At 34.6% G+C, this 14676-nt stretch overlaps 2 protein-coding genes across 2 annotated transcripts; one reads left to right on the top strand and one right to left on the bottom strand.

Moving 5' to 3' along the window:
• Positions 1-3982: 3982 nt before the first annotated feature.
• On the top strand, positions 3983-8201 carry LOC116032044 (LRR receptor-like serine/threonine-protein kinase FLS2). Its single transcript, XM_031274432.1, has 4 exons — positions 3983-4743; positions 4958-5173; positions 5267-7707; positions 7841-8201. Exons 1-3 carry the CDS (start codon positions 4041-4043, stop codon positions 7447-7449), a joined length of 3102 nt encoding a protein of 1033 aa, XP_031130292.1. The 5' UTR covers positions 3983-4040; the 3' UTR covers positions 7450-7707; positions 7841-8201.
• A 1486-nt stretch (positions 8202-9687) lies between these two features.
• LOC116033624 (SAP30-binding protein) lies at positions 9688-13928 on the bottom strand. The gene is made up of 8 exons (XM_031276380.1): positions 13430-13928; positions 13063-13123; positions 12010-12209; positions 11219-11423; positions 10961-11089; positions 10764-10858; positions 10576-10670; positions 9688-10041 (listed from the first exon to the last, which is right to left on the bottom strand). The coding sequence occupies exons 1-8, from the start codon at positions 13856-13858 to the stop codon at positions 9975-9977; spliced, it is 1281 nt and encodes a 426-aa protein (XP_031132240.1). The 5' UTR covers positions 13859-13928; the 3' UTR covers positions 9688-9974.
• Between the last annotated feature and the right edge of the window lie 748 nt (positions 13929-14676).

The following is a 14676-nucleotide window of genomic DNA, read 5'->3' as shown; positions in this document are numbered from 1 at the left end:
GATGCACTAAAAAGAGTACTCAGGTACCTGAGGGGTACTATAGACTGGGGTCTTAACTATACAGGATTCCCGGCTGTGATGGAAGGGTTCTGTGATGCAAACTGGGTGAACGATAGTGAAGATGTGAACTCCACCAGCGGATTTGTATTCACAATGTGTGGAGCCGCTGTGTCATGGAAATCAACCAAACAATCATGTATTGCTAGATCAACTATGGAAGATGAGTTCATAGCACTAGATCTAGCAAGCCAAGAGGCCAAGTGGCTAAGAAACTTATTGGCAGACGTGCCATTGTGGGGGAGTCCAACTCCTGCTGTACTAATACATTGTGACTCACAGACTGCGATCTGTGTTGCACAAAACAGTGTCTATAATGGGAAACGGAGACACATAAGAGTCAGACATGAGTCTGTACGACAGCTAATGCTGAACGGGGTAATCACAATGGAGTTTGTGAGATCTGAGAGGAATATTGCAGATCCTCTCACAAAAGGCCTAACTCGAAAGGCCATCCTTGAAACTTCAAGGGAGATGGGTCTACAACCCAATGAGGTAAGGAATTCATGATGGGCTCCACTCCTGTGGTCAAACGAAATCATGGAAAGACTTACAAACAAAGAAACAAGTGGTGAATATCTGCTCTGTAGCCGAAATAGGTGGTCTATGTTGAGATAGACCTGACAGAGCTAAATCTATGCTGAGATAGACTAGACAGGGATGTTCTAGTGTTTAAACCACGTAGAACTTGTGAGTTTAGAGCTAACCTGCACATCTAAGTTCAAAATTGATCTAACCGACGAGTTCAAGTAATAACTCACTCTCGGATAGTAAAATTACTTAATGTAGCTACATGTCAGTTCAAGGTTTATACTCTGACGTGGAAAAGTTAACTCCTGTGACATAGCTCAGACCGTTGTTTGATCCACCTCTTTTTACCTTCAAATGTGTGGGGGATTGTTGGGAAACATTTACAGGGAAAAAGGAATTAGTGACTTTTCTCCCCTAATTTTGTGGATCAGATCCCCTTGACCAAGTTTTTGTTTATTCTTGCGTTAAACTTACTGCACGTGGCAGTGAGCCCTTCTCTTCCTACCACAAATTTCTCCAAGTTGTGGCTGGCATGAAGGATGGTAGTTGTAGCTTGCAGTATATATACTGCCTCCTTCAGTCCCTTCATTATTCATTCAAATCCTGCATTCCTTCTTCCTCCCTTCACAGAAAAGTCTGAGCTTTATAAATATATATATATATATACATACGTTATGTGTTCAACCTGTCGAAAGCATGCGATGTCCCTGGTCGCCTAAATGCTTTTAAGGAAGTGTTAGTGCATAACACGACACAGCGTTATCCCTTTATTCATTTTTGCAAATTCTTCGCCAGCCTAAATTAACTTGTGTTTTATAAACACATACATTCCATTCTTGTTTTTTCAGTTCGTGATTTCTCCACAAAAAACCCAACATAACTGTTCCTCCAACATGCTTGCACTGTTATCAGTACTGGAGGGAGTATTGCTCCTTATCCGATATATTATGGAATTGTCTATGACGTGCTATTTAGACTCACCCGTTCAATAATTTGAACTCTTAATAAAACCAAAAAAAAAAAAAAAAATGAATATCAGTAGCAAAAACATACTTAATACAAACTTTTGTTTGCACGAAGAAAAATACAATAACTTTTGTTTGCTTTCCAGAGGACCCTGTCAAGGAAGCCAAGACAGTAATTATTAAATTAATAAGAAATGAAAAAGTTGGGATCCGTCAATGACGAAAATAAGAAGAGATAGGAAAGTTGTTTAAGTTAAAATTTAAAATTTGTTTACACTTTACACCCAACTAAAAACAAACATAAATTAAATAAAGTTGTATGAAAACTAACTTTATTGTTAGAAAAAAAAAAAGTGTAAATCAGAAGTAAAGAACACGTAATTTTAACAGTTGAAAGAATCCTTTCAAAAAAAAAAAAAAAAACAGTTGAAAGAAAAACTGAGAAATGGGAAAGCATATAAGCAATGTGAATGTATGTGCAATATCTTCTGTCCAACCAACTAAACAGGGAGAAAAAGGGAATTTAAAAAAAAAAAAAAAACTATAAATTAATATTTTTTTTTTTCAATCAATGGTTCTAATTTGATCCAATTCAAGAACAACGAGTTTCAAGTAAATGGAAATTTAAAGTGAACTTTAGAAAATGGTGCAGAAAGTTTAGGCAAATTATGCTACGGTCTATGTTCACACAATTATATGTTAACGATTTTAGAACTTATGTTCACAATTTTAAATCTCATATATAAAATTACATTACACAATATTCACAGTTTTTGAATTTTATATTCACAATTTTTTATATAGATTCAAATATTGTGTTATGCCGTTGAATATAGAGTTATGAAATTGTGAATATAGAATTCTGTAATTGTGAGTATATAGTTCTGTAATTGTGAATATAGTGTTCTAAAATTGTGAATAAGGATCCAGATCCACTTTGCAAGGTGGACCTGGGTCCATGGCATAACAACCGGAAAGTTTACTATTCTACCTTTTGGATTTCTTAATAAGAAGTAGAGAAAATAACAATTTTGGCTCCTGAATTATTTTAGAAATTTGATCTCTGTTAATTGATTTGAATAGATTTAGTCCCTTAAATGTTCATTATGTTACACTTTTAGTCCCTCTTGTTATATTATTATAAAAAATTCACTAGCAAACTCTTTTTATGAGGTTTTTTGTCGTTTATAATCAATATACATTGTTAAAGTTTCACTTGCTTTATGAAAATATTATTTTTAATAGTGAATATTAATTCTAAATAATAAAATTAACTTCATATCTTAATGTATTTTGACAAGGCAAAAACTTGTGTGAGACCGTCTCACCATGAGACGGGTCGGGTCGGGTCAAGATGCAAATGTAACACTTATATACACAAATGACATACTTATATGCTCAAATGTAATACTAATTAGGAATAAAAATTTTGTTACTTATTAGGGTAAATGTAATACTTTTAATTGAAAATACAATACTTTTACATTTCGATTTAAAAGTATTACATTTTTTCTCAAAAGTATTATATTTGCCCTTATATTAGTGATCGCATCTGATTTGATCTCCTTCCAACCCCATCTTTTCAAAGGTTAGTTGGATTAGTGAGATGTGTGACTATGGTATTGCTCTATTCTCATAGTGACAATATTTTGTGATGTACCTCTTCCATAATTTGACCACAACTAATAACCATACAAGAGTCAATACAAACAACCAATTAAGTACACAACTAGACCTATCATCATGCCATTACACTAGCTCATAGTACAATTCAATCACATAACATGAATCACAAAAATTGCTAATCTTTATTTGTCTAGAGAGTATAGTAAGAGTAAAATTTTGGAGTATACGTAATATAACTCCCCAAATAATGTCATGGTGTCTACTGTAAACGATGGCTAGCATTTTTCTATGTTCCCTTTACCTTTTTGACTTGTTATGAACAAATTAAGTAAGTCATTGTCAACACCCCGAAACACGATATAAATAGTAATACACTAATACTACATATATTTCTAATTTTTATTTAAAAAAAAATATTTTAAGTGACATGAGAAATTCACAATCACTATTTAAAGGTGCATATATGTACACCACTAAATTCCGCTTTGTGGGTAAGGGCAAAGGTCTACAAGGGGTAAACAATAAATCGTTCCTACGGGATGTCGAACTTGTAACCTTGTGAGTATTAAATCCATAACCTGACCTATTTGATTAGGATTGCTCCACCAAAAAAAATGTGAAAAAAAAAAAAAAAGAAAAAAAAAAAAGAAAAAACAATCAAATTCAACTGTATGCTTGCAATCATTCACTTCAATTATTAGGAAAGGCAAAGACTAGCTAGGAAGACCTCAACGAACTGTCCTCCAAACTATAAACCAGAATGTTTATGCCATCGCTTCCTGTTATTTATACCTCAACTCGTAGCTCATTAGGATTACCAGGAAAAGTCCTATCCACACCTATTCAATTCATTAGATCTCCATGGCTACCCTTTATTCTTACTTGTTTCTTTTTGCCATCTTCATCATCCATTCCAGCTCAATTTGCTTTGTTCAGTGTACTGGAAACATTAGCACTGATCTATCTGTTCTTTTGTCTCTCAAAGCCCAACTCACTTTACATGATCCAAACAATATCTTGGCCACCAACTGGTCTACTGCCACTTCTATCTGTCATTGGGTTGGAGTTCACTGTGACTCGCAACACCATAGGGTGGTGGCGTTGGATATTTCAAATATGAGTTTGCTAGGCAAATTTCCGACCTCCTTGGTAAATCTCTCCTTTTTGTCTTTCCTCAACATGAGCAATAATAATTTCATTGGAGAGATTCCTCAACAACTCGGAAATCTTCGAAACTTAAAGGTGATAGATACACATCGTAATCACCTTACGGGTGCAATTCCAAACTCAATCTTCAACATCTCTGCACTTGAACATATTGATTTTTCAAATAATAGTTTGTCAAGTATTCTTCCCCCAAACATATGCCATCAACTTCCAAATCTTAAAGTGCTTTGCTTATATCTGAATGGCTTTAATGGTCCAATTCCGGCAAATTTATCTGCATGTTCGAAACTTAGAGCATTGAGTTTGTCATACAATATGTTTGATGGGTTGATACCTAAAGAGCTTGGCAAGTTGGAGATGCTTCAGAAACTAATTATTGGTGGCAACAATTTAACAGGTATTATTCCATACATATTTCTCTATATTGAATTAATTATATTTCTTAAATTAACTTCGATAGTCAATACTTTTTACCCTCTTCCGCTATCGTTTTTCTAGATACATCTAAAAGGAGCGAAGGTATAAATTGTCACTAAAGTCACAAATTATATATTTTACATGACCTCAACTTGAGAAGTGGTATTTAATTTATTTAATTTATTGTTTCATAGGAACAATTCCAAATGAATTGGGTAATCTCCATAATTTGAAGACATTTGCCGCAGAAGGAAACCAGATTATAGGCTATATACCAAAGTTTATTTCTAACATGTCATCATTTCAAATCTTGTCATTGTCGACAAACAAGCTCATGGGATCCATACCTAGAGAGATTGGAAATTTATCTTCTCTTCAATCGTTAATGCTTTATGAAAACTACTTCACAGGTATATTTAATTAAAAAGCCAATTAATGTTCCAAAAGGAATTTTTAAAATTCAAATGTTTAACTGTATGTATATATGTTGTGATATGTAACAGGTATGATACCTAGAGAAGTTAGCTACCTTTCTAAATTGGAATTCGTTGGTTTTAATGTTAATAATCTAAGTGGTACTATACCTGAAGGGATCTTCAACGTTACTAAATTGCGTGGAATTAGTCTGGCAAATAATCATCTTTCGGGTAGTATTCCTTCAACTATGTGCTCTGCACAAACCAACCTTCAATATCTTCTTTTATACAAGAATGTATTAAGTGGAGTCATTCCTCATTCAATTGCAAATTGTTCCCAACTCTCTATTTTATCTCTCGGTGTTAACCGTTTCAGTGGCTCCATTCCAAACTCTCTTGAAAACCTTTGCCTTCTCCAAGTTCTTGGAATGGATGAAAATAAATTAGCATCTGATCCTTCCAATTCCTCTCCAGAATTGAGCTTCATTACTTCTCTAACAAAATGTAGAAAGTTGAAATCGCTAGATGTGGGTGGTAATAGTCTACATGGCACTCTTCCCAGATCCATTGGGAATTTTTCTTCCACTCTACAAAATTTTTATGCAGAGAATTTAGGGTTGTACGGCACCATCCCACATGAAATTGGCAATCTAACTGGCCTAGAAACCATAGCAATGTCTGCTAATCACTTGAGTGGAACAATTCCAAACACATTACAAAGCTTACATGGGCTCGAACGTTTGAATCTGGTTGAAAACAAATTAAGTGGTCCACTAAGTAGGACTCTTTGTAAGGTGCCGAATCTAGGAGCAATTTACTTGAGCAAAAATAGAATTTCAGGTCCCATCCCAGACTGCTTGGGGAATGTTACTTCTCTACGGTATATCCACCTTGATTCAAATAGAATGAGTGGTATAATACCTTCAAACCTTTGGAACATGAAAAGCCTCTTGACACTCAACCTATCTTATAATTCCTTTAGTGGAGCACTGCCTTTCGAAATTGAAAATCTAGATGTTTTATATATTCTAGATTTGTCAAGCAATAACTTATCTGGCATCATTCCCAGCACAATAGGAAGCTTACAAAATTTGATAAACCTTTCTTTGGCACAAAACCAAATACATGGACAAATTCCACAGTCAATAGATGGGATGTTAAGCTTGGAATCACTAGACTTGTCACATAACAATCTCAGTGGTTCAATTCCAGTTTCCTTGCAGGCAATTAGATATCTTCACCATTTCAATGTCTCTTTCAATAGCTTAAGTGGTGAAATTCCATCAAATGGTCCTTTCAAAAACTTCACAAGCTTATCCTTTCTATCCAATGAAGCATTGTGCGGAGATGCCAGGTTTGGAGTTCCACCTTGCCATAAAAGTGTAGTTCAAAGGTCTAAGGCAAAAAGAATTCTTCGATATATTTTGATGGCGTTGGGAATTACAAGCCTTATCCTAGCTTTGGTGGGGGGAGTTGTGTTGATTACTTTTTGGAGAAAAAAGAAGCTATCAAAGAATGAAGAATTGTTACGTGTTAAAGAGGTGGAGAGAGTATCATACTATACACTTTTACATGCAACAGATGGATATAATGAGAGGAATGTGATTGGTGCTGGGAGTTTTGGCACAGTGTATAGAGGGATTCTTGAAGATGGAACAGTTTTGGCCATAAAGGTGTTTAATGTGCAATTGGAAGATGCATTCGAAAGCTTTATTGTTGAATGCAAGATAATGTTTGACATTCATCATCGAAATCTTGTTAAACTGTTAGGCTATTGCTCCAACCCAAATTTTATAGCCTTGATTCTTGAGTACATGCCAAAGGGGAACCTTGATGACTGGTTGTATACCCAAGACCGTTTCTTGGACATCACTCAAAGATTGAACATAATGATTGATGTTGCATATGCACTTGAATATCTTCACTATGGTTATCCAAAACCTGTGGTTCATTGTGATCTGAAGCCAAGTAATATTCTCCTAGATGAGGACATGGTTGGTCATGTTGGTGATTTTGGAATCGCAAAGTTGTTGGGTAGTGATGATAGCATTGCATACACAAAGACCCTTGCTACATTGGGTTACATTGCACCAGGCGAAGATTCTTTTATCCTTAGAGTGTTTATGTTTTCTTTAATTTCCTCATGCTTAATTTCATTTTCTTTAAATATTTGCTACAGAGTATGGATCGGAAGGCATAGTGTCAACAAAATGCGACGTCTACAGTTATGGCATCTTATTGATGGAAACTTTCACAAGGACAAAGCCTAGCAATGAGATTTTTTCTGAAAATCTAAGCCTAAAGATTTGGGTTAAAAACTCAATGCCTAACAGAGTAATTGATATAATTGATGCAAATTTACTTGCCCAAGATGAAGAACCCTCGAGTGAAAAAATCAAGTGTTTTTCATGTATCATGGAATTGGCCTTGAGTTGCTGTTTAGAATCTCCAGCAGAAAGAATGTGCATGAAGGAAGTGGTTGCAGCTTTACAAAAGATTAAACGTCAACTTGCATGCTCTATATAGTTGTAAGTGATTTTTGATTCTCAGTTACCTCTTAATTTCATTATTTTTCAATTTTTACACATATATTGTTACATTGTCATTGAATCGATTTACCATTGTTTGCACGCCTAACAATTTTTGCTCGGTTCCCGGCAGGTTGCAGTAGTAGCAATTTGTTTGGCGAGCAAATCTTTTTACATGGGCAGCAACAATATTGTTTAGCAGCAGTAAGGTGTTTATAGTAGCAGCAACAATTACATACTGTTGATGCTAATATGCCACTTTGATATTGTATTTGTGTGTTTATTTGTTCTTTGAAATTTGTTGTTAAGTTTGTTGGACAACTGGCCTGGACAAGATGAATGTGTTCGGCAATGAATTTTCTTTTTTGTGTGTGTTAAGTTTGATGTGTTTGGCTTGTAATGTTAAGAAACTATTTGTGTGTGTGTTTCTTTTTTCTTTATATGAGACTTGTATTTTCATTTTGGTATTAATTAGATGTTACGATTGGACTTATTCATTTGTATTAGTTTTGTAGTTGTGTAACTTGTTTGATTATTGTTCGTGAACATAGATTATTTCTTGTTCACGAACGAATTGTGAACATGGGCATATGTTTGGTTATTAAGCGTTCAAAAACGTTAATGAACATGTTTGTGAACGTGCTTGTAAAAAAACAAGTACGTGAACGCGTTCGTTAATGTTAACGAACACATTTGTGAACATGCTTGTTAACAAGCCGGCATGTTCGTTAACGTTAATGAATACGTTCGTGAACGTGTTCGTAAACGTTAATAAAAACTAATGAACGTTTAACAAATGAACATGAACACAAACACTCCAAAAACCTTAACAAACGAACACGAACAACCTTGAAAGCACGACATCATAAAGTGTTTGAAAACTAACTGAATTGATATATTTGTTTGCATGAGAGAATGATAAAACAAGTAATTGATTTGAGAAATAAATAATGATAAAGAAGATGATTTAAATCAAATAGCAATGCACAAATGCTACTTTGATGTTCTGAGGTTTCTAGGCTAAACAATGTTAAACAATGAAGTGAGGGAATCGTCAATGCCAATGCCACTCTCATAGACATTAGCTACCACTAAGTTCTAATACCATTCTCATGGTGATTAAACTAGGTGAGTTGCTACATTGTAACAGAATCAATAGTACTCCAAAGTGCTTCATTTGGTTGAGAAAGTAGCTATGAACGAGGATACTATATTGTAACAGAATCAATAGTACTCCAAAAAAAAAGGAGTTAATTAATGTGGATACATTAATAATTGATGAAAAGTTTGTGCTATAAGTATAAAATTTAAGAAGAAAAAGTGTTATTTTTCTCAAAAGTAAAAGAAACAAATAGCACATTGTGACTAATGGAAAACAACTCTAAGTGAGTCACTGGCTACTAGGACAAAATCATATTATCAATTAGTTATTTTTGTCCTATTATCAATTAGTTAGTTTAACTCCATGTCGTTATAAATTATATATGTTTTTTTCTATTTTTCAATGTGAGAAATTTGAAGGACAACTAAAAATCCTGTTTGTTTTTCATTAATATGTACTCCCTCTGTCCCATTTTACCTGTCCTATTTACTATTCATTGGTCAAACCAACTCTTTCTTCATTGCTTATTTTCGTTTCTTCATTGCTTATTTTCGTTAGTAATTTTTTATTATTTTTAAATTTAATTTTTTGTGTTTAATAGTACTTTTGATGTAGTTTCTAAATATATAAATTTTATATATTAATAATAAACTTAATATTATGAAAAATTAGATTAAAAATAACTTCAGTCAAGCCTCGTTAAACGAACCAGACAACCAAAATGGAACGGAGGGAGTATGATATAGAATGATTGATTGCCAACATTCTACAGCGGCGACCATTAATGATTGCCAACATTCTACAATGATGACTAAATAGTCGACAATATAACAAATGTCTACAAAATTATTTGTCAGGAATTAAATTTTTAAAAACTATTAAACTCGATGATTAAACTTGGCATTAACACCATTCAAGATTAAACTTAAGTCATACTCAAAATCTTCTACATTCAAAACAGAGGATAAACTAAAGCTAAGAGGAAGAGTTTCGAAGATCACATTTATGTATTTCACTTCAAAACCTTCTCACATATGGCTGACAATATGTACATCTCATTTCCAGGCACAAATCATAAGATAAGGATTGTTGTGTTGGGGATCAGTATTGACATAATACATCTTTCAAGTGTGTCTTCTGAATACATTGGTGCAGAATTGAATTGTCAAGATCTTCTATCCAACTTCTTGTCACTAGATCGCTTCTCTTCTGCTTCCTTCCGTTTTTGTTGCCTGGAAACAAAGGGAGAACCAAATTTTTAGCGAAATTCTGCAAGTTTGCCAGAACCCGAGTAACTGAAAAATAAAAATATTTCCATAAAATGAACAAAAATGGAATCATCAAGGAGCAATTAAGGCATACTCTTTATAAGATACTCATTTTTGCAACTAAGAAAGTGGAGAACTAACAAGTTTAGAAGCAGTAAAAGAGTGTGGTATAGCCTAGACAGTAGAACAAGAAGTTTGTTATTTAACCACAATTCACTTTTCCTCAACAAATGTTATCAATCCCAAAAGAGCAAATCAATATCAATCTGTGAGATGTACTTCCATGTTCCAATTGGTCATTACTATAGCTATTTTCAGTAACTCCAACAATACACTTGAGGCCGTGGCAAAATAATTTAAAACAGCACTCAGCCTTGAATATCAAGGATGAAAAGCTAAAGAACTTGACGCATGGAAAGGAGTAATAAAAAAGAACCATGCAATCATAAGAAACACTACATTTGAGGAAGGGTGGAATCTTATATAGATGAAACTTACGCAAAAGCAGCATATCCACTACCAGCATTTGCAGCAGATAACAGTGCTGCATGTGCACCAACAGCAGATATTGTATCCCTTCGATCAACATCCACCTACAAACATACAACACAAATAAGATAGATCATATGTTAAAATAATTTTTTGTACGTTTAAATGAATCTGTAGAATAATGAACAGATGAAAACCTTATCCCACTTAGACTTTTTGTTCTGTCTGCTGTCCCGAGGTATAGCATCGACAGAAGTTGGTGCTGCACTCAATCCACTACCAGCTACAAGACCTGGACCAGTAAAACATACCAGAAAAAGGATCAACAACAAATTACTATCACTGTGAATGATGCAAACAAAGAAGAGAGTTACAATATGAAAATGACTAAAACCTGGAATTGGCAGGTTGGGTTTCTGCATAGTAACAGCTCCAGGCTGTGTTCCTCCAGAAATGAAGTCAACTTTTTGACTGTTCCGCCTTTCTTGTTCCTTCCTCTCCATTTCACGCCTCATATCAGCCTCTGTACAAAAGACAAGCAGGCACTTAGCTTCATTAAGGAAATGGAAAACACCCAAGGACACAAATTAGCAATTGAGACATTCAGTTGATACTTGATAGAAGGAAGAAAAAAATGGAGCTTGCTAACAACCTATTTCATCATAGAAGTCACATTTATCATATCCATGTGGGTCAAATACATCAGTACTGAAGCAGGACCCTATCTCATCAATGCCTTGATATTGCACTGCATGCCGCAAGAAATCAGGGTTTCTATAGTCCTTTCTATTTCGCACTTCTGCATTAAAGCTTCTGCCAGTAGTTTTCTTTAGTGCAAGAAACCTAATAATCTTTTCCTGTAAAATAGATAAAGGAATAAAGAGAATATTTAGCATAGTCACAAGGACTTCAAATAGAAAGCTAAGTGATATCATAATAGAATAAACAACACAATAAATCAATAAAATAAAGGTAGAACTCATATAATTTGAGGTGCGGACTGAGAGAGGACAAGCAACACAGGATGACTTAGACTTCAATACAAGTGCAACAGTTAAGACTTTACTAATTCCCCCTTTTTTGAGATTTTCTTTTTATCCCCTCAACTTTAAACAAATAAATTCACACACACATAATAAATTCATTCTTTCGACCTTTGCCATGCCAACTTGTCTATTTCAGTACAACCCAGAATTTCCCCAAATCTGGATAACATTATAACAATCGGAAATTGGTACCGTTTGAACACCAAAAGCACCATTTTTAGGATAGTGGAAAGGCTTCATCACACAAATGGGCAAGACAGAGTCATAAACACATCATTTAAATAATCCACAAACATCAGCATCTACAAGTGATTGCATGAATAAACAGTCCTAAGAACATCAGGTTTCATTATTGCTTGAAGGTACGTCAATATCGTGCTACTCTTACTTCACTTACTTGCAATTCATCAGAGCACTTGGCCTTAGGTGGTGGTGGAAGAAACTTATCTAGTGTATCTTCCCCTTTTTCTTCTGCAGGAACCATATCAACATCTTCAGCTTCATCAGCACTTGTCTCCAATGATTGAGTTTGAGGTGTTTGAACACTTGGTGTATGGCCCCAAAGAGTGCCCGGTGGACTTTTAACTTGTGATTCAGCTAAAAGGAAAAAGAAAGGAAATATCATTAACTTTCAAGATTTTGTTCCTAAAAACAAAGCACTTATTTTGAAACAGAATTTCACATTATGGATTTATCTTCTAATGGTATAGCTAAAATAGGTAATTCTTCGTCAAAGGATATTTATGCAAACGCATAATACATGTCTGAGTGTCTGACCTAACATAGCTTACGAATAATAAATTTGTTAAACTCCTTCCACACACATAAGTCTGAATGAACACAAAAAAAATGTAAATAACAGTTCTAAAATAACATACTGCAGCATCAATGACCTTTAAATAACAAGGCATCCTTAAATAACAAGGCATACACTGTTAACAGTTTCCAGTTAGAATATTATGTTGAAACAACTATTCTATGGGTTCAAATTTGAAAGCAACTCACTAGCTTAACTCAATTTTTACTTCATTTACTAAAATGCAAATAGAGCAACAAGGAGAAAAAAATTAAAAAAAGAAAAAGAAAATATATTATCTGGCATGTCACATGTGATAGATCAAATAATGAAAAGGTAGGAACAAGTTTAGCACAAACCATTTTGAATAAGAACATAACAAGAAATCTCTGTAGCCCTCCGTATCAATGAAACAACCATTATTTCTTTAGGCTTTTAGTAAGGGTGTAACAAATTGCAAATTTATGATAATACATATGGGCAATATGGAGTTGGAGCTATTAAGTTATTTAAAAACTTGGGTGCTCACTTCATATTGAAAAGAGCAACCCCTATGATAAGTGGGGAAAAAACGGGGCAAATAGAGATTATGAAAGCTCAGTAGAAATCTAAGGAAAGCAATATCAAAACACTTTAGTAGCAATGCATACATACCGTTAACAGTTTGTAGTTCCTCTGCATCCTGTGATTGACCACTAATCATGATTTCTCCTTCCTACAATCCAAAGGCAAAAAGTATATTAATAAATAAATACAGAGTAAAAAATATGAGCAATCTCTTCTAAAGTCACAAGCTTTTGAGTACTTTAGAACAGTGCATTCAGCATTTCAGCCCTACCTAATGTCTGTTTGACTTTCAAAAAAAACACAAAGAAAATCGTATCTTCGCTTCAACTTGGAATCCCCAATTCTATGTATACACTGATAATAACCAATATAAATTTAAAAATTTTAAATTAAAAATCAATATATACATGTTATATAGAATTTATGTATCAATGCACTGTAATATAGAGGGTACCTCAGCTTCAGGAGACATGGCGACCTCATCGTGGGCATAATCGACAATCGTAAGTCTACTTCTACTCACAGCCGCCTCGGAAGCAACACCTTGTTGTTGCCACTGCGGCGGGGAAGCGAAAGAGAGGTGCGGTGTGGTAGTAGCAGAACCCCCAAAATTTGAAATCTTACCAGGCGTAAGATTATCCACTCCCACTCGACGATTCCGCCGCTGCTGTTGTGGTAACGGAGATGGAGATGCACTCTTGCCCGAATCCGAGCCCGCGATTCTCATATCGTCGTCTTCGCCGAGCTCGTTCTCCGCGTCGTTTTGGATCTGATCCTCATCTTCATCGCTTTCATCGTCTAGGTAATCATCCATCTCGTCGTCCTCGTCGCCATAGATGGAAAGCAAAGCAATGCCTTCTGATTCCTTCTTCTTGGGAGGCATGTCGGAGATGAAGATTGTGTAAGAAGATTCGATCGGAGAAGGCTAAGGGGTTTACACAGTACAGAAGGCGAGAAGGGTATAAATATCAATTCGGGTCTGGGCTTCAACATTTGAATTATCTAATCATTTTGGGACTGTTATTCCAAACAAAAAAAAAAAAAAAAAAAATCATTTTGGGACTGAGATTACTGGCATACCTCAACTTCGGATCTGGGCTTGCAAGCTTACCTTTTTTGGGCCATATTTGGGCCTTGGAATGCCTGCTTTTGCACAATTTTACTATGAACCATGGTCCATGTAACAACATGGACCATGAAGTAAAACGACATTGTTTGTTTTTTTTTTTTTTGAACAAAAACGACATTGTTTGTTAGTTTATTTTTTCACACACTAGTTTCATTATAGTAATTGCGTGAGCCTTTCGTTTTACTGACTCTAAAGGTTCGAACCCACTCCCATCATTCATGTGGGAGTGTTAATCGGGACACCGGGTGCCATTAGACCACAAGTCTTTGGCTAATTCAGTTTCATTTGATAATATACGCTATTTCATGAGCTATGTTTTTTAGTTTTATTTTTCACACACACACTAGTTTCAGTATAATAACATTGAAGTATCATTTTAATTATACTCTAGGTTCATTTGACAATATACGCTATTGCATGAGTTACATGAGCTTTGTTTTTTAGTTTCATTTTTCAAACACTAGTTACATTATAGTAATATTAAAGTATTATTTTAATTACACTTCAAGTTCATTTGATAATATAAGTTATTATATGAGCAATGATTTTTAATTTTATTTTTCACATACTAA

The sequence above is a fragment of the Ipomoea triloba genome, chromosome 10 (genome assembly GCF_003576645.1).
Source record: "Ipomoea triloba cultivar NCNSP0323 chromosome 10, ASM357664v1".
Lineage (NCBI taxonomy): Eukaryota > Viridiplantae > Streptophyta > Magnoliopsida > Solanales > Convolvulaceae > Ipomoea > Ipomoea triloba.
Note: the sequence above shows the minus strand (reverse complement) of the source record. Positions and strands in the feature narration are given on the sequence as shown.